Here is an 18,720-nt window from a genome sequence, read left to right as displayed (position 1 = left end):
GATCCTCCTGCCAGCTCTGGCAGACTCCCCTAGAGTCATCAGTGGGACTCCAGCCCCACATGGGGATGAATACACCCCCCTGGTCCTCTTCCTGGTAGCAGGCTGGGGGCGGGGGGGGGCAGAGGTCAGGAAACGTGATCCTGGACCCCCTTATGTGGGGCTGCTCTGTTGTTCCTCCAGCCCTGGGGGCCCTCACCATGTCACCTCACCCTTTTCATGTGCCAGAGTTGTTCTGGTTGTCTGTGATTTCCTGCGTTTATTGGCAGTCGGGCAAAGAGACAAAGCTAGAAGGCCCTCAGGGCCTGCTGAAGGGCTTTTGGTCTCCGCAAAGTGTGTGCCGGCCAGATAGTAGGGGTCGGCAGAGCAGTGCGGGCTACGAAGGACTCTGCTGCGGCACCGCCGAAGGGCGGGGCGGGGGGGGCAACCTAGAGGAGTCCGGGAGGTGCAGATGAAGGTGTGGGGAAGGAGAGGAAGAGGAGGGTCCCGGTCGGGGATAGATGAACGGGTCTCCAGCGTTTCCGGAGCCCGAGAGGGGTGCAGGATGCCGGCTCAGGCCGGGCGAGGCGGGGCTGCTGCGTAGCGCAGGCAAGGGGGTCAGCTCCACGGTGCGTCCCGGCGGCGCACGCAGAGACAGCGTTGGGGAGACGCCCCGCCCCGCCCCCATGACAATGACCGCTCTGATTCCCTGCCCCCGCCCAGCTCTGGGTGGCGACAATGGTCATCTGTCTCCTGGAGCCGGAGCCTGGCACCGGGCGGGTGCGAGCGCGGGAGGGCCCGGGAGGAAGCAAGGGCACGGCCGCGGAGGCTCGAGAGGACTTGCCGCTCTGGGGTGCGGCGGGGGAGGCCGCGGAGGCGGGGGGGGGGGGGGGGGCGTGGCTCGCCTCTTCCTCCGCCTGGTGTCCGGGAGCGGAGCTGCGGGGCGCCCCCCCGCTCGCCTTCCCGCACGGCTCGCTCTCCGGTTTCCATGGAGCCGGGAGGCGGTTGCCACGGAGACCGGCGTGCGACCGCCAGCCAATCGGCGTGGAGCTGCGGCTCCGACTCACCTCCCGGATGGAGGCAAGGGGGGCGCAGGAGGCCGGGCACCGGGACGGCGCTGCCACCTCCCCCGGGGCGCGGAGGCCCCTGCGCCCTGCGCGCCGACGACCCTCCCCACCCCCGTCTCTTCCAGGCCCGGCCTAGGGTTGATGTTCCCTGGGGCCCGTCCAGCTTCCGACCGGCCCCGAACACCCTGGCGTCCGGAGGGGAATGCTGCAGGGAAGGCGGGGCCGGGCAGTGCGGAAGGAGGGCGAAGCCCAGGTCGGGGGAAGGAGGAAGGCCGCCCCCCGCCTCAGCCGCTCCGCAGTGCTTGGGGCGCACGCGCACGCTCACTCGGGGCGCCGGGCGGGCGGGGCGGCGCTGACGTCATCCGATGACCCACCCACCCCCTACCCCCTGGCCGAGGGGCGGTGGCCGCGCAGGCTCCGCCGGACGGACGCACGGACGGACCGGGCACCGAGGGAAGGGCGCACGGTCAGGCCATGCCCGGGGAGGCTGCCCGCGCCGAGCTGCTGCTGCCGGAGGCGGGCAGGCCCGGGCCCCGCACAGGTGAGGCCTCGGGCTGTGCCCCCTGCGTCTGTCTCCGCCGCCCTGTCCCTGCCTGTCCCCTGTCTAATCCCTCTCCTGCCTGTCCCCTCTGTCCTTCTCCCTTCTCCGATCACCCCTCCCCCCCGACCCCGTCCCCTCTCCGGTCCTTCTGGCCCCCTGCCCTTTCGAGCACCTGAATGCTGACCGCCGCCCCCGCTCCCGCCCCGCACGTCCCAGCTCAGGACTGCGGGGAAGGGCGGAAACGGGATGTCCTCCAGGAGCCAGGAGCGACTCGAGGGCCTGTGAGCATCCCAGGGCTCCGTGGCTCTCCGCCCGCGTCCCGCCCTCTGGGCCGCCGCTGTTGCCCCATTGTCTGCGAGCAGCGTCGGGCCCTGCACAGAGGTGGGGGGTCTCCACTGCACCCCGTCATCGGGGCACCCGCCCCTTAGAGGCCTGGGCAGCTGGAGCAGGGCTGGAGCCGGAGCGGGGGGGGGGGGGGGGGCGGCCGGCTGTAAGGGTGGGAAGTCTGATCCCCTGGGGGAGCAGGTCTGGGGGCAGGGCCCCGGGGTGCAGGCAAGCGTCACTGGAGAGGTGAGGTCAGCAAGTGCGGGTGGGGGCTGAGGGTGTCTGCCTGGGTCTGGAAGGACCAAGAAGGGTGGCCCAGCAGGTCAGCCATGAGTGACCCCTAGAGGGCCAAGGGCACCTTGCTGTGGATCAGTCAGTCACCTGGGAGTGTCGCCAGAGCTGGGTCCAGGGGCCTGGCCTCCCTCTGGGGTCCAGTAAAGCAGGTGGAGGACTAGGACTCCTCAGACCCAGGGTCTCAGGCTGCTTGATGACCTTGAATGCTTATGAAAACCTTTGACTTTTGACTTCCCTTCCTCATCCCCCATGGCCCAGCTCTGCCCTCTCCCTGCCCCTGGACAGGAGGGCAAGGGGACCACCTGCTCTGAGCCCGGTCTCCTCCCGTCCCCGCCCACCACACCCACCTCCAGGCATTTGGTGTCTGTCACACGGCAGAGAACCTGAAAGACCCCCTTCTCAGGATCCCCTGGCCACCTCAGGATCGCAGTAGTGCGGCCCCCGCACCCCGAGGGACCGTCCCCCATTGCTGCAGGCCAATGGGCAGCGGGGGGCACTATCCCTTCGTAAAAGCTTCACCCCTAATCCTGGCAGATTCTTGACTTTTGCAGACAGCTGAGGCACGAACATACTTGTGGGGTGATCATGGGTAGGGAGCAGGAGCCCCCCTGAACGGGTGGTTGGGGCCCAGGCAGCCCCTGTGACGCTGCCCTGGGACCGGCTTGCATATTCCTGGCAGGGGGAGCCCTTCCGGCCCCGCGGGGCGGCTGCCACCACAGAATGGCCCGGCTGGCCCTATCGTCCTGGAGCCTGTCCCCCACAACTGCCCTCTCCCACGGGACCCCACCCCCACCCCCACGCTCCAGCTTGGCCTCCGTGGGACACGCAGCCTGAGGACGCACACACAGTGGCCCCGCTTCTCTCCTCCGTGAGACAAGTCTGGGAGCAGGAGTGAGGGCAGGGCCAGGTGGCACCCCCAGAGGCTGGCCTCAGGTGTGGGCAGCAGGGAGAGAGACAAGGCCAAGAGGCGAGACCCCCATGCACAGGAGGAGGGAGACCCAGATCATCACAGGCCCAGCAGGATGCAGGTGTCCTGCCCCTGGGGGTTGCCGATGCAGGAGGTCAGGCGAGGTCACCCGCCAGGTCCCCGCCAGCCAGTGTCCGCAGACGGGTGCTGGTCCTGGCCCCAGGATCCACGTCCCCCGCCCCCCGCCCCACACCCCCCCGGCCCCAGGCTGTTCCCCCGGCGTCGCACCTCTCGGAAATTCTCCCCCAGACACTCCTGGAGGATGCCTCCCTTCCTCACACCCCTCTCTTTCCGCAGAGTCGTCCTGTGATGTGGCCGTGGCCACCACCCCAAGAGGGGACCGGCTGGAGCACTGTGCCCTGACCCCGGGACCCAGCGCCCTGGCCCTGGAGTTTCTGCCCAGCAAGCCAGGCGCCCGGCCCCCGCCCGAGGGAGCCAGCTGGGATGCAGGCCCGGGTGGCACCCCCTCGGCCTGGGCAGTCCCCACAGAAGGCAGCCCCAGCCTGGGTTCCCCCGAGGCCCAGCCTGCCGGCGGCCGTCCCCCAACCACCCTGGAGCCCCGGATCGTGATGGGCGAGGAGACCCGCCGGGTGCCCCTGCCATCCAGGGCAGCCCTTCCAGAGCTCAGGGACTGGGAGGGTGGGCACCCCAGCCTGGACCCACCCCCCGAGTTGTGTTCTCAGGGTGACCCTCCTGTGCCTTGCCCCGCCCCAGACCCTGACTCCTACTTCACGCCACCCTCCACTCCCACCGAGACCACCTCTGCCCTGCTGCTTGGCCCTGGGCCCCGCAGGGAGGCCCGGGACGCCCCGGCTGAGCCAGGGGACTCGCCGCCCGCCTCGCCATCGGGCTCCTACATCACAGCAGATGGGGACAGCTGGGCCTCGTCCCCATCCTGCTCTCTGAGCCTGCTGGCCCCGGCCGAAGGGCTGGACGTCCCCTCAGGCTGGGGCTTCTCCCCACCGGGCTCTGTGGCCGATGAGCAGGAGCCGCCTCCCGCGGGGCCCCCGGGCCCCCCATCCCCGGAGTCCAGCATCTCGGCCGACAGCAGCTCTTCCTGGGGCCAAGAGGGCCACTTCTTCGAGCTGGACTTCCTGGCCAACGACCCCATGATCCCCGCCGCCCTCCTGCCCTTCCGAGGCAGCCTCATCGTGCAGGTGGAGGCTATGGAGGTGACACCGAGAGCCCCCGAGGAGGAGGAGGAGGTCCCTGTCCCTGGAGGGGACCCGGCCGGGGAGGGCGAGGACGACAGCACGTTTGCCTCCTCCCTGCAGTCCCTGTCTGACCTCTCCATCACCGAGGGCATGGACGAGGCCTTCGCCTTCCGGGACGACACCTCGGCGGCCTCATCCGACCCCGACTCGGCCTCCTATGCGGGGGCAGATGACGAGAGGCTGTACAGCGAGGAGCCCCACGCGCAGCCCGCCGCCCTGCTCCAGGACACCCCCGGCGAGCCCGCTCCCACCGTCTCCTCGGGGGGGGCCGGCCGAGCCACCGAGAGCCGGGAGCCGGGCGCCCGGGTCCCCGAGATGGGCCAGGCCCCCGCTCCTCCCGCAGTGCCTCACGCCCCGCAGGAAGCCCCGGGCCTCACCGGGGAGAACCCCTGGGCCTGGGGGGCGGACGCGGGCTCCATCTCGGGTCTGGCGCCTGCTGCCGCGGGCACGGCTCAGCCCCGATGGGAGGATGACGGCGCAGCCTTCGGCCCGGAGTCTTGGACCTCCCCGGAAGAGGGACCCCGCACTCCAAGCCCAGACTCCCTGCAGAATCTGGAAGAAGAAGCAGGCCGAGGCCCTGACTCTGAGGCCGCACCTCTGTCCCCGCTGGACACCGGCCTCCCTTCAGCCCAGGCGCCCGCCGCCACAGTTGGCCCTGTGCCCCAGCCGGGGGACGCGGACAGGACCTCACACCAGGGGCCTGACTGTGAGGCCACACCTGTGTCCCCGCAGGACGCAGCCCTCCCCTCAGGCCAAGGGACCCCTGCCGAGGCCAGGCCTGAGACCCCGCGGGTAGATGCAGGCTACACGCCAGCGATCGACCTTGTGGTCCCTGCAGCCCAGCAGGAAGGACGAGTGACCTCGCAACTGAGGCCAGCACCCGAGGAGAGGGACACAAGCTGCACGGGAGGCCTGGAGCCTCCCGCCCGGGACCAGGCCCAGCTGGATGGCCTGGAGCCAGCTGCAGACGCCGGGGTGCCCTGGACCTCATGGGGCACCTCCAAGCCTGTCACAGAGGCCCTAGACTCCCCCAAGCCTGCCACAGAGGCCACAGAGCCCCTTGAGGCCCTGCAACACCCCAGGCCTGCCCCAGATGCCACGGAATGCCCTGGTTCTGACACAGAGGCCACAAATTGCCCCAAGCCTGTCGTGGAGACCACAGAACGCACAGAGCCTGCCACGGAGGCCCTGGAATGTCCACCATCTGTCACCGAGGCTACAGAATGCCTGGAGTCTGGCCCAGAGGCCCCAGAACATTCCAAGCCTTCCATGGAAGCCCCAGAATGCCCAGAACGTGCTATGGAGGCCGCGAAATGCACCAAGCCTGCCAGTGAGGCCCTGGAACTCCTGGAGCCCGCCTCAGAGGCCCCAGAATACCCTGAGTCTGCCACAGAGGCCCTAGAACATTCTGAGCCTGCCCTGGAGGTCCTGGAATGCCCAGAACCTGCCACGGAGGCACCAGACCATTCTGAACCTGTCACGGAAGCCCCAGAATGCCCAGACCCTGCCACGGAGGCCCTGGAACATTCTGAGCCTACCATGGAGGCCCCAGAATGCCCAGAGCCTGCCACAGAGGCCCCGGAACTCCCAGAGCCTGATACCGGGGTCCCGGAACACCCAGAGCCTGCCATGGAGGCCCTGGAACATTCTGACCCTGCCATGGAGGCCCCAGAAGACCCAGAGCCTGCCACGGAGACCCTGGAATGCCCAGAGCCTGCCATGGAGGCCCCAGAATGCCCAGAGCCTGCCATGGAGGCCCTGGAACATTCTGACCCTGCCATGGAGGCCCCAGAAGACCCAGAGCCTGCCACGGAGGCCCCAGAACATTCTGAGCCTGCCACGGAGACCCCAGAATGCCCAGAGCCTGCCACGGAGGCCCCAGAACATTCTGAGCCTGCCACGGAGACCCCGGAATGCCCAGAGCCTGCCACGGAGGCCCCAGAACATTCTGAGCCTGCCACGGAGACCCTGGAATGCCCAGAGCCTGCCATGGAGGCCCCAGAATGCCCAGAGCCTGCCATGGAGGCCCTGGAACATTCTGACCCTGCCATGGAGGCCCCAGAAGACCCAGAGCCTGCCACGGAGGCCCCAGAACATTCTGAGCCTGCCACGGAGACCCCGGAATGCCCAGAGCCTGCCACGGAGGCCCCAGAACATTCTGAGCCTGCCACGGAGACCCTGGAATGCCCAGAGCCTGCCATGGAGGCCCCAGAAGACCCAGAGCCTGCCACGGAGGCCCCAGAACATTCTGAGCCTGCCACGGAGACCCCGGAATGCCCAGAGCCTGCCACGGAGGCCCCAGAACATTCTGAGCCTGCCACGGAGACCCCGGAATGCCCAGAGCCTGCCACGGAGGCCCCAGAACATTCTGAGCCTGCCACGGAGACCCCGGAATGCCCAGAGCCTGCCACGGAGGCCCCAGAACATTCTGAGCCTGCCACGGAGACCCCGGAATGCCCAGAGCCTGCCACGGAGGCCCCAGAACATTCTGAGCCTGCCACGGAGACCCCGGAATGCCCAGAGCCTGCCACGGAGGCCCCAGAACATTCTGAGCCTGCCACGGAGACCCCGGAATGCCCAGAGCCTGCCACGGAGGCCCCAGAACATTCTGAGCCTGCCACGGAGACCCCGGAATGCCCAGAGCCTGCCACGGAGGCCCCAGAACATTCTGAGCCTGCCACGGAGACCCCGGAATGCCCAGAACCTGCCACGGAGGCCCCAGAACATTCTGAGCCTGCCACGGAGACCCCGGAATGCCCAGAGCCTGCCACGGAGGCCCCAGAACATTCTGAGCCTGCCACGGAGACCCCGGAATGCCCAGAGCCTGCCACGGAGGCCCCAGAACATTCTGAGCCTGCCACGGAGGCCCCGGAATGCCCAGAGCCTGCCACGGAGGCCCCAGAACATTCTGAGCCTGCCACGGAGGCCCCGGAATGCCCAGAGCCTGCCACGGAGGCCCCAGAATGCCCAGAGCCTGCCACAGAGGCCCCAGAACTTTCTGTGCCTTCCACGGAAGCCCCAGAAGCCCCAGAACCTGCCACGGAGGCCCAAGAACGCTCACAGCCTGCCACAGAGGCCCTCAAATGCCCCAAGCCTGCCACGGAAGCTCCAGAACTTTCTGAGCCTGCCACGGAGGCCCTAAAACACTCAGAGCCTGCCACAGGCCCCCCTGGGTCTGCCATGGAGGCCACAGACCCACCCAAGCCTGCCTCCATTAAGGAGGAAGTAGCTGAGGCTCTGTTGGCACCTACGCAGGAAACCTGTGCCCGTGCCTGTGTTGTTGCTGGGGATGGAGCCGAACCCCACTTTCCCCCAAAGGAGGGCCCAGGGGGTGAGAATCAGGGGGCTGGAGGCCGCGGGTCAGCACCCCACAGTGCTGGGAAGGCTCCCGGGGCCAGTGGCCCAGAGGCGCATCTTGCTGGTCACCCCGAGGTCGGCCACACGTGGCCCCAGAGCCCAGCAGAGGAGGGAAGAGCCAACCCCGAGCCCAGGTCTTCTGTTGCTGTGGCCTCAGAAGCTGGGCTGGCTTCCTGCTCTGAGTCTCCCCCAAGGTCTGTGGCCAGGCCTGGCAGGGTCTGCCCCAAAGAGCCTGCCCCCACCACGCCAGCACCCTCTTGGCAGCTGGAGCCCGTGCTGGGCCCAGGCAGCGGAGTGAGGGCTCAAGTAGCCCCCGGAAGCCCCAGCTTGTCCCCACCACAAGCCCCCGAAAGCCCTAACAGGGGCCTGCCCAGCAGGACCCGAGACAGGCCCCTCGGCCCAGACCCCGCTGTTCCTGGGGTCCCCACAGAGGCAGCCCCGTGCCCCATGGCACCCCTCACCCCCTGCCCTTGCCAGGGACCCAGGGAAGACTCGACGGAGGAGCCCCCGGGCTCTCCGGGCCTCCAGCTGCCGCGGGCAGGAGCCCAGCGGGCAGTGGCTGCCTTCTCAGGAACCACAAAACCTCCTGGGGCTGGGCATCGAGTCAGCCTCGCGCCCCACTCGCCCCTCCTCCACCCCAAAACGGCCCCCACGGGGGACACCCATGCCAAAGACCAGGCCTGGCGGAGTTCGCCCCCCTGCCAGGTGCCTCCTGGCCCTCGAGGGCTCCCAGCCGCCGAGCAACGGGACGACCAGGACAGCCTGGAGGAAGGTGAGGGCGCCAAGGGGCCGGAGCACTGCCCCGAGCCGGGGACCAGGGGGGGCAGGTGGGCGGGCCGCAGGGATGTTACGAGGCAGAAGCCGTCCTCACACGCCCACGCCCCCACCCCACGCCCAGACTCACCCCCGAGGGCTCCGGGATCCGGCCAGCACTCAGACAGCCACGGGGAGTCATCGGCGGAGCTGGAGGAGCAGGAGCTCTCAGGAGCGCAGACGGCACAGTGCCCGACCCAGGTGCCGGCCCGGGATGGGGGAGGCTGCAGCCCTGGGACGGCCCCACCCCACCCACCCTCCCTCGGGTGCTCAAACCCTGTCCTCCCCAGGCCCCGGCAGGCGGCAGCAGCGAGGAGACGGTGGCCAAAGCCAAGCAGAGTCGCAGTGAGAAGAAGGCCCGGAAGGTGGGTGGGTCCTGCCAGGGCCGCTCCCCGGGGAACGGGCCTGCCGCGTAAGGGGACCCCTCACGCCCAGTGGCGGACAGACACCACCGGTGGGGCCATCAGGTCGTGAAACCGCTGGGGCCAGAGCACCATTGAGACCGTGCCCACAGCTGGGGTCCGGTACCCCACCCTACACCTGGGGGGCGGATGTCCCCACAGGCTCTACCCAGAGCCCACAGAGGGTCCCCTAGAGTTGGTGGCAGAGTCCTTGGTCTCCCATCAGTGTGCTCTCTCCCGGGCCTACCCACTCCTCCCCACCCCAGCCTGGGACCCCCAGGCTGATGCCCAGGTCTGAGCCCCCCATGCCCCCAGGCGATGTCCAAGCTGGGCCTGCGGCAAATCCAGGGCGTCACCAGGATCACCATCCAGAAATCCAAGAACATCCTGTTTGTCATCGCCAAGCCTGACGTCTTCAAGAGCCCGGCCTCGGACACCTACGTGGTCTTCGGCGAGGCCAAGGTCTGGCCGGCCGCAAGGTGCGGGGGTGGGGGGGGACCCGGGGCATGGGCTGGGCTGACCGCTGTGCCCCTGCAGATCGAGGACCTGTCCCAGCAAGTGCACAGAGCTGCTGCTGAGAAGTTCAAAGTGCCCACGGAGCCTTCCGCCCTGGTCCCCGAGTCTGCGCCTGGGCCACTGGTGAGGCCTGAGTGTGAGGAGGAGGAGGAGGAGGAGGAGGAGGAGGTAAGAAGCAGGGACCCAGGCTGGGGAAGCGTCTCACGGCCTTTCCTGGGGTGGTGGCAGCCCCAGAACCTGCCGGCTTGCCCCCTTCCAGGTGGATGAGGCGGGACTGGAGCTCCGTGACATTGAGCTAGTGATGGCGCAGGCCAACGTGTCGAGGGCCAGGGCCGTGCGGGCCCTGAGGGACAACCAGAGCGACATCGTCAACGCCATCATGGTGAGTGGCTGACCCCCCCTTGGTCCCCTGCTGCTGGCCCTGCTGGGCCCCTCCCCAGCCCGCTCTGTCTCCTCTCTCCGCAGGAGCTCACCATGTAGCCAGGAGCGCCCCGACCGCACGGCTCCGTCCCTGCCCCCGGCTCCGCTGCTCAATAAACAGGTGTCTCCGCACGGCCTCTGCTCTGGCTCCTCCACGCTGGGCGCGTGCTCCGGCCAAACGGGATTGGTGGAGGGGTGGAGGCGCGGAGACGCTTCCTGCGTCCGTGCAGGGACGGACTCTGTCCCAGAGGGTGGCGGTCTGGCCCCCCTTGGGGGGTGTGGCCTTCCCGTGGCCCCAGAGACTGGGAGTCCTCTCCCCACCCTGTCCCCAGAGGGCGGGATCTGTCCAATAACTCCAAGAGGTGGGGGGGTCCATCCCCCACCCCACCGTGCCCACCCTGCCTCGAGACGGTGAGCAGGCACCCAGCTGTGGCCCAAGCGTGGGCCTGGGGGCTGGGTTTGGGAAGGAACTCCCCAGACTCGTGGTCTCTGCAGCTCTAGCCAGGGAAAGCTGTTTCCTGGGTGGGGGAGGGGGCAGCAACCAGCCCCCACAGATCTTGGCCCTCCCGGCACCCAGCTCTGCAGTGGCCATCCGTGCTCTCCGTGCTCCCTCTTCTCCAAAGTCCAGGGACCCACAGGGGTGGGCCCCCGGAAGGAAGGGAGCGGTTCCTGCCGTCCACACAGGACACTCAGACCTGGTTCCACAGTCCACCCACCCCGGACTGCCTGCTACGGCCACTCACACCCAGGGTGGGCTGGCCCTGCCTGGATGACTTCTTCCAGATGCTTCCAGAGCAGGCTGACTGGCATTCACGTCCGGAGACCTACTCCACTCCCCTTAGCTCTGTTGGCCTGGGTCCACGTCCAGCTCCTGGACACCCCACGCCAGAACCAAGCCTGAGAGCCTTCCTCCCATCCCGACCTGCCCTGGCCAAGAGGCAGATCCCTCACTGGGAGCCCAGGGCTCTGTCCTCCCTTCTCCGGGACCCCGGCCCCCCTCTACACTCCATTTGGGGCTTCCCACACGTGCTGTCGGGGGTCTCCCAGAACAGAGGCACCTTCTAGGTAAGGAGGATGTCTCCAGGGCCACCCCTGCCTCCCCATGTGCCAAGGGCAGGGGAGGGTCCCAGCTCAGGGAAGACCTAGGAACACAGGGCCACACCGCCCCCCGCCCCGGCCTTAAACCCCCTGGAGACCAGGACCCTGGGCCCCTGGGCTCTAAGATGACACGCTCTTGGCGGGGGATCGGGTAACAAGTTTGCAGGGAAGACCACCTTGGTGGCAATGAGACTGAGGACTGGGGGACTCCGGCGAGAGGCCGAAGGCAGGCGCCACACTCAGGAACCCGGAAGCCACTCCCAGGGGCGAGGACCTGACACTCACACCAGCGCCCAGGCCCCCTGCTGCCCACCCAACGACCATGCAGCAAAAGCCCCAATCCCGTCCTCTCAGTTTGCTGTGACAGCACCAAAGGGCAGCCGGCCTCCAGGCCACAGTGCCCAGACGTGTGGGCCCGGCTCCCACCCGACGAGACCAGAAGCACACTGGGACCAGAAATGAATTATTCACATCGCAGTAAACTTCTTTGAAGGTCTCTGAGAGTTTCGACAGGAACGTCGTGTGCAAAACCGAAAGGACCCCCGGGACCCCTCCTGGAGCGGGCCGTGGGCACCGGCACCCGGGGCCAGTCCTTCACAGTAGAGGGCGCAGCGGCAGGTTCCTCCACGGCCGTCAGGCCGAGTCCCGGTCCATGCTGCAGCCCAGAGCCTCGATGTCGTTGCTGATGTCCGAAATCATGCGGTCCCACTCGTCCCCTTCCGAGGGCGCGGACTGGTCGTCGGAGCTGCCCGCGGCCCTGTTCCCGGTGCCCGTGGAGGTGGAACTCAGGGCCCGCCGGTACCTGCCAAAGCTGTCGGTGATGATGCCTCGGCCGTCCTTCACCCCGATGGTCTCGAGGAAGTTCTCGAAGTGCTGGCTGTCCTTCTCTGGGATGAAGGGCCGCAGACCTGTGGACACAGAGTGGGGCTGATGCTGGGCCTCCCATGGGGAGAACGAGTCTGCCCGCCCGGCCCGCTCTGCATCCGGCCCAGTCCGATGGGCACCATGGGCCCACCAGGTCCCAGCACTGCAGCAGGTGGCTGACCCCACGTCCTCCCTCGGGCTGGCGGAAGTCCACCCACAGGCCTGGATATAGAACGGAAGGGGCCAGCTGACCGCTAGGGGCACCTCCCACTTCTGCAAGAATAAGCCAGAAAGGAACAGAGCTGGGGCTGGGGCCTGGGACCCCAGCCCTGGCTGCACTGGCCCTGGCGGGGAGGCCACAGTGTTGGCAGGAGCTCAGACTCGACGCAGCAGGCCAGCCCTCCTGCTCTACCTCCCAGTGAGTGGCGAGCCCTCAGGTGGCTGCTGACAAGGGTATGACCCACCCCCTTGGATGGTGGGGGCAGGGCCCAGGAGCCTCCACCAGCCCCCATCAGCCCGTGCAGTCTCTAGGCTCAGCATCTGGGAGACACGGCCCCCCAGTCACCCCAAGGGTGTGGGCAGGTGTGCAGCCTGGCCACCCTGCCCACCCAGCTAGCAGGGCCAGCAACCCAACCTCCAGTGCTTCTACCCAGAAACAGGGTCCACTTCAGGGTCCAAATTGCTGGTCACCCACCGAAAGCCCCCCCGAGAGCCACGCCCCCCCCAGGAGCCCCATTCCATTCCCCGCTCCAAGAGCGACCCTCCAGGGTTCCCCGCAGTCCGGCTCCCACGGGCAGCTCCCATCCGTCACTGGGAAGCGCTCTGGGCGGCGGATCCCTGGCGGAGCCCCCACGCCGCCGCCGCACCCCTGCACCCCCGGGCTCACCGAGCAGCAGGAACTTGCGGCTGTCCCCGTAGAGCTGCCGCAGGTTGATGCAGAACTCGTGCACCGACGCCCCGTCGCGGTAGTCGTGCAGCAGCGCGGCGAACTGCTGGATCTCCTGGGAGGACAGCTTGGTGCGCAGCTGCCCGCGGCGGCCAGGGGTGCGGCGGTGAGCGGGGCCCGCCGTGCCCCCCCGCCAGCCCACGCAGCGGCGCCCACTTGACCCACGGTGCCCCGGGGAGCGCGCCCGCAAGGAGCCCAGGGACACGTACAGACCCAGGTGCGGGTCAGCAACGGCGGGGGGGGGGGGTGTGGGGGGGGCAGTTGTCCCCCCGCCCCTCCCGCGCGCCCGCGCCCGCCCCGCCCCGTCTCCGAGCCCCGCGGCGCGCACCGTCAGCATGTAGTCCTGCAGCAGCTCGGCCGCCGTGGCGCTCAGCTCGCTCTCGCTGGCCGTCTTGGCGTGCGGCGCCGTCGGCACACAGAAGGACAAGGGCGACACGCCGCCTGCGCGCGCGCACTCGGGGACGGAGCTGCAAGGACAGGAGCCGTGGGCACGGGGCTCCCGCGCCCACCTCGAGGCCCGGGACCCCCGCCCCCCGCAGAGCTGCACTTCCGGCCGGGGCGCCCGCGTGCGCGTGGGGGGCCGGCGGGGCCCGGGGACTCACAAAGCGCTGACGTCCGTCTCGTACGGCTCCTTCACGTCCACCTTGGTGGAGGAGTCGTCTGTGCAGGGGGCGGGACACAGGCTTCGGGTTATGCGCGGGCAGAGGGGCCCCGAGTCCCCGGGCCCCACCCCTCACGAGACGTGGGCTCTGGCGGGGGGCCTGCAGGCCTTCTTGGGCAGAGCCGCCCGCCCCCGGCAGCAGCCTCAGGCAGCCCCCCACCGGCTCCCCCTGCGGGCGTTCTGGACGGGCACCACCTGTCGCAGGTGTGGGCCTGAGCGCAAGGGTCAGATCGGGGCACGCTCCAAACCGGGGACGGAAGGGCACTCCCTGAGGGCCAAGGATAGGACAAGGGCCACTTGGGGCTGCCGCGCAGTGTCCCGGGGCCCGGGTCACTTTGTCCCCTCTGCTCACTTCAGACGAGGAGTGGGATCCCAGAGGTCGGACAACTTGCCCCACCGCACGGGGCCGGCCAAGGGCAGAAGGTCGGAGGCAGGGCTGACCCCCAGCCTGGAGCCGGTGGGCTCCGCGCAGGCAGGAAGGCGGGACCCGGCATGCCTGAGCCCCTCGCACCCACGAAGAGCCCGGGACACAGCCGCTACTCAGGAAACACTGGTCAGGGGACCTAAGGTCCGCATGACACAGACCGTGGGAGGCACAGACACCACTCTGTGCCGCTGCTGAGCTCACGGAGTCCGGGTGACCAGGAGCAGGGGGTGCTCCTGGCGTGTGGAACACGGGGCTAAGGGCTCCACAGATTCAGAGGGGGCTGCTGCCATGTACCCGCGCCCAGCAGCCTCGGTCCTGGAAAAAGCCCTCACCCAGTAGCTGTGAGGTCTGTGGGTTCCTCCCCACACACACACCCCCTCCCCCGCCCCTGTTCTCAGGCAGGTGAAGGGACTTGAGCTAAGGCGGTCCCCGCCCAGGACGTGGTACAGGAAGGCACCAGGCTCGCCGGGGACCTCAGCAGCGGGGTGTGGGAACAAGGCACTGGCGCAAAGCCGCAGGGACAGGACAGCATCACTGTGCACCCACACTCACGTACCACTGTGCAGGGACAGGTGGTGGGTGGGTGTCGAGGCCCCGTCGAAGATGGCTCTGTCCAGAAAGTCAATGGTGGACTCCGTGTACACGATCTGGAAGACCTGCCCCAGCAGGGAGCACAGCTCCTCCGCGGCGACCTGCCGTTGGGACAAAGCTGGGCCTTCCTGGGCTGCTTGCTGGCCCCTGGCTCCTCAGATGCCCAACCAGCACCAGCACCCGCCGCCTGGCGGGCCACGAGGGGAGCAGCCCCCAGCTGGGAGGCTCTCTGGACCCGAGGGGGCCAGGTGTATCCACCGCCAGCCCTCCTGTCCCCCCCACCTGCCCACCAACAGGCAGCCCCCGCTGCAGCCCCAGGCTCGGGACGGCACTCCCAGCCCTGAACACGGCTCACACACGTGCTAAGGCAGGGTCCCCTCTGATTCTGGGCAGTCACCAGAGGAGCCTGCAGTGAGGACAGGCCGGGGAGGCAGCCCCGTGAGGAAGAACCGCCAGGCTAGAGGGCCGGCAGCGCCAAGGAGGGACAATGATCCAAGGGTCACGGAGGCGGGAGGGACCAGGTCAGTGAAGGAGGGGCCTGGGCTGCGGGGCGGGCCTGTGGTGGGCGGGGCCTGGGTCAGCAGTGGGAGGGGCTCGGGGTGCAGATATAGGAAGAGCCCAGGCATGTTGTGGGCAGGACAGGTGCCCGAGTCCCAAGTCCCACCCTCTACTCACCTTGCTCTCTGCGGCCAGGACCACCAGGCAGCAGGCCTCCACAGGCCCCACTCCGCTCTCTGACAGGGAGACTGTGGTGAGGCCTCTGGAACTTTCTGCACACAGACTCTGGCTGGGGGAGATGCCAGGGTCCTGGGCTGAGAAGTCACAGCGCAGCAGGTTAGGACAGCTGTGGGGGCTCCACAGCCCGCTGCGGGCCGCGCCCACCTGGCTCAGGCGCGCCCCCTCGCCCCCGCAGCTAAGCTGCCCCCGCCCTCATGCTCCTTGGCGGCTGCCCCGGCTGTGCTCACTGAGAACCATCGCTCTGCAGGACCCCCCGGCATCCCCGCCACGGACGGTGCGCGGATCTTGGACGAGGACATGAAACGCCCAGTAGTCAGCCGCTTTCGGTCTACACACGAGACGGGATCCCCAGGGTTCCACTCGCAGGAACCATGCAATGAGCACAAGCCTGACAGATGGGAACCCCGAGGTGTGTGGGCCCCACGGTGCGAGGGGGCAGAGTCCAGGACAGGATGTGGACCAGGCGAGCCCCGGCCCACATTGCTAAGGCTCCGCACCTCCTCGGACAAGGGCAACCCCAGGCCTGCCTGCTGCAGGGAGGGAGGCTCCCGCCCTGGGAAGCTCAAGCACATCAGCTCAGCAGACCAGGGAGCAGACCGGGGAGCGGGGGCGGGAGTGAAGCCTCCCATGCCCCCACGCCGGGCTACCTCCGGACTCGCCCCCCTCAGCACAGAGGGCCCCTGAGGCTCAGACGTGGCTGGGAGCCAGCAACCAGGCAGAAGCCACCCTCGGGACAGGTGTGCCTGCAGAGCCCGGGGCCGGGCACCCCGTGAGCCCCACGAACGCCGCCGTCAGACCCCAGGACTGCACTGGCCCCCCCACAGCCACGGGCCCCCGGCACCGAGCATGTGAAATGCGGCAAGTCCCCATGGTGCCGTGTGCGGCATCTCGGGGGCGGCACAAAGAAGATGGGGGACATCTTGTTAACGACAGTCACGTTGGTACGCGTGGACACGAAGGGCTGAATACAACATGTCGGTAACACTGACTTTGTCTGCTTCCTCCCCTTCTCCTTTTCCACGGCTACTAGAACGTTTTAAGTAGCCCCGGGGCTGTTCTCAGGTCAGCACAGCCCCACACAGCAAGGACCGCCTGTGTCTGAAAAGCTCCCGTCTGGGCCCCGACCGCAGCCCCCCAGCTGCCCCCACAGCCGTGGCTTCGGACTCCTACACCCACGGAGACACCCTCCTTGAGATGTCTGCGCGGTCCGCTCCACCCTGCCCTGCCCGGACAGTGGGTCACCCGCCACACGGAGCCCCTGCAGCCAGACCCGGCCCCGCACCGCCCTGGGCACCGGCGAAGCCTGGACCCGCAGAGGCGTGCGCGTGGGGCTGCGCGTGGTGGGCACTTAATAAACATCAGGGTCACGGCCAGTGAACTGTGGGCCACCACGTGCGTGACCTCATACGCGGCACACTGGGGCCACAGGGCCACGCGGGCTCAGGGTCGCAGGACCTCGCTTTCAGGGCCACCTGCGAAAATGACGCAGATGCCCAGGACATGGTTTCCTTCTCTCCCTTTAACTCAGAAGCCCTCAAAGCTCCGGGTCCCCGTTTTCGTCTCATTTCGCGAAGGATCTGCTATGGAGCTCATTCTCTCCCTCGCAAAAAATCTGCTACCCCTTTCTTAGCAATTTGCTCCAAAGATGAATGCGGATACGTGTCCCACCGCACAAACCTGCGGGGGGCCCAGCCCCCCACCCACCGGCTTCCAAGCCTGCAGACGCTGGTCAGAGGTCGGTCTTCCCGTGGCTTTCTGTCCCTCAGGATGCCCCAGACCTCGGGCCTCCTGTGGGACCGTCCACTTCCCAGGCCGGCTGGCCCCGCCACCGCCCCGCTGGGGCCCCCGCCAGTCACTCAAGCTCTGTGCTCTGGTGACTCCACCTGCGAAGTGGGAGAACGCGGCCCTCCTGCCCGCCGAGCTGGACGCCACACCAGGTTCTCCACGTCCAGCCGTCCTGCCAGTGAGCCCTTTCTGTACATTAAAACGCTTCGTGTTGTTCAAACTAAAGTAATGCCCGTCGCTCAACAGCAGATGTTCGCCGAAGGGCAATGAGGGGGAAGCAGAGCACGGAGGGGTGTGGGTGGGCCCGTGGCAAGCCCACTGGATTTGTGCCGGGGAAGCCCCCCGAGCTCAAGGGGTCACGCGAGGAGGCCGGAGGGACGTGACGTCTCTCCCCATGTCTCAGTGATCCGGTACCAGGCAGAGGCCGTGGCACTGCGGGTGGGAGGAGGCCGGCTCACCCGGAGAGCCCAGGAGGCAGGGGTGGAGCGGGGGCAGGGGCCTGGGGGCTGGCGCCTTGTTCAAGATTCCCCGACTCTCTTACAAGGACATGCTCAGCACATCTCTCGGACCAGGCGCTCCGCGATGGTCTGGTCTCCTCTCTGAACCCAGCTTTGGGACGCCCGTGGCCCAAGGCAGGGCCTGCACGCTGGCGGCACCGAGCAAAGGCCCACTCTCGGGTGGCGGCCGGCCCAGTGCAGAGAAACTGTGTGCAGAGCTCCCCTGGATTCCCAGGCTCACCCCCGAGGACGCACGCCCCGCCCCTGGCCCCTACCTGTCTTCAGGACCACCAGGTGTGAGGCGTCATCCCGCACATAGGACACGGCGGCGATGTCGTGGATGGGGACCCTGAGGATGGTGTCCTCCCCGTCCCGCCAGGCCAGCTTGACGTTGTAGGCAGACAGGCTGATGACAGCGTCGTGCTCCTGGGTCAGGTGTCCGGGAAGCTGATGGGCTCTCTGCTAGGGACCACAGCGCGTCAGTCACAGGCCCGCCGCAGCCCCCGGGCCCATGCACAGCCCCATACCCTCCCGTGGCCGTGCTCGGCCCGCCCCGGGCACTCTGCAGCTTCCGCGGCTGCCCTCACCCAGACCAGTGGGGTGTGCTCTATGCTCTGGACAATGTGAATTCTGAAAACAGCCCAAAAGCACGAGGAGCAAAGTCCAGAGAAGAAAGCTCACATTCAGACAGGTTTGGTCTTGACGGCCCGAGAGCCAAGCACACCCATGACACAACGGGATGGGGTCGTCCCCGTCACCCCTCCCAGCCGGGAAGGCCCAGCGTCAGAGGACCAAGAGCTGGGGTCAGAGTGCGAGGGCAGAGGTCAGAGTTAGGAGGGGTCACAGGCCAGGGGTCATAGGTCAGGGTCAGAAGGATGGGGTTACCTTTGCATTGTCTATGAAATGCAGGATTTCGGTCCTACTGGAGGGATTCAGGTATCCTGGTATAGACGTCAACTGACCTAAGTACTGCAACAAAGCGAGGAGAGACGCTGCCATGAGGAAGGGACGATCGGCCCGGACCATCGTGGACACACAGAGGACGCAGCCTGGCCTCCGCCTTCCGCCACCAGACCTTCTGGCCTGGCTCGGGGGGCGGGGGGACCTCCGCTGGGAAGCGTGCTCTGAATTCTTGGAGAAGTGTCCCCACTCAGGAGACGCTGCCACACTTCCCGCTGTCCCGCACCATGAGGACGGTTATCCCTAACGGGGCCCCCTCCTCA

At 68.0% G+C, this 18,720-nt stretch overlaps 2 protein-coding genes across 5 annotated transcripts in view; one reads left to right on the top strand and one right to left on the bottom strand.

Moving 5' to 3' along the window:
• Window positions 1–1,517: 1,517 nt before the first annotated feature.
• Window positions 1,518–9,950, top strand: NACAD (NAC alpha domain containing; the record flags this gene model as incomplete). Its single annotated transcript, XM_080818177.1, has 8 exons — window positions 1,518–1,584; window positions 3,467–8,512; window positions 8,639–8,754; window positions 8,844–8,918; window positions 9,270–9,416; window positions 9,492–9,638; window positions 9,730–9,852; window positions 9,936–9,950. 8 exons carry the CDS (start codon window positions 1,518–1,520, stop codon window positions 9,948–9,950), a joined length of 5,736 nt encoding a protein of 1,911 aa, XP_080674303.1.
• Window positions 9,951–11,447: 1,497 nt separating this feature from the next.
• The window catches only part of CCM2 (CCM2 scaffold protein), a 45,213-nt gene continuing 37,940 nt past the window's right edge, over window positions 11,448–18,720 (bottom strand). For 2 of the 4 annotated variants that reach the window (XM_080819069.1, XM_080819071.1), the window contains exons 3-10: window positions 18,383–18,466; window positions 17,773–17,959; window positions 15,153–15,289; window positions 14,443–14,578; window positions 13,401–13,458; window positions 13,127–13,265; window positions 12,739–12,877; window positions 11,448–11,896 (exon numbers count right to left, since the gene is read on the bottom strand). In XM_080819069.1, coding sequence (XP_080675195.1) covers window positions 11,622–11,896; window positions 12,739–12,877; window positions 13,127–13,265; window positions 13,401–13,458; window positions 14,443–14,578; window positions 15,153–15,289; window positions 17,773–17,959; window positions 18,383–18,466 — 1,155 coding nt within the window. In that variant the 3' untranslated portion in view covers window positions 11,448–11,621. The remainder of the gene's footprint in view (window positions 11,897–12,738; window positions 12,878–13,126; window positions 13,266–13,400; window positions 13,459–14,442; window positions 14,579–15,152; window positions 15,290–17,772; window positions 17,960–18,382; window positions 18,467–18,720) is intronic. The other 2 variants (XM_080819070.1, XM_080819072.1) reach the window with 1 other exon arrangement.

The sequence above is a fragment of the Martes martes genome (assembly GCF_963455335.1).
Source record: "Martes martes genome assembly, chromosome: 11".
In the NCBI taxonomy this organism is placed as follows: Eukaryota; Metazoa; Chordata; class Mammalia; order Carnivora; family Mustelidae; genus Martes; species Martes martes.
Note: the sequence above shows the minus strand (reverse complement) of the source record. Positions and strands in the feature narration are given on the sequence as shown.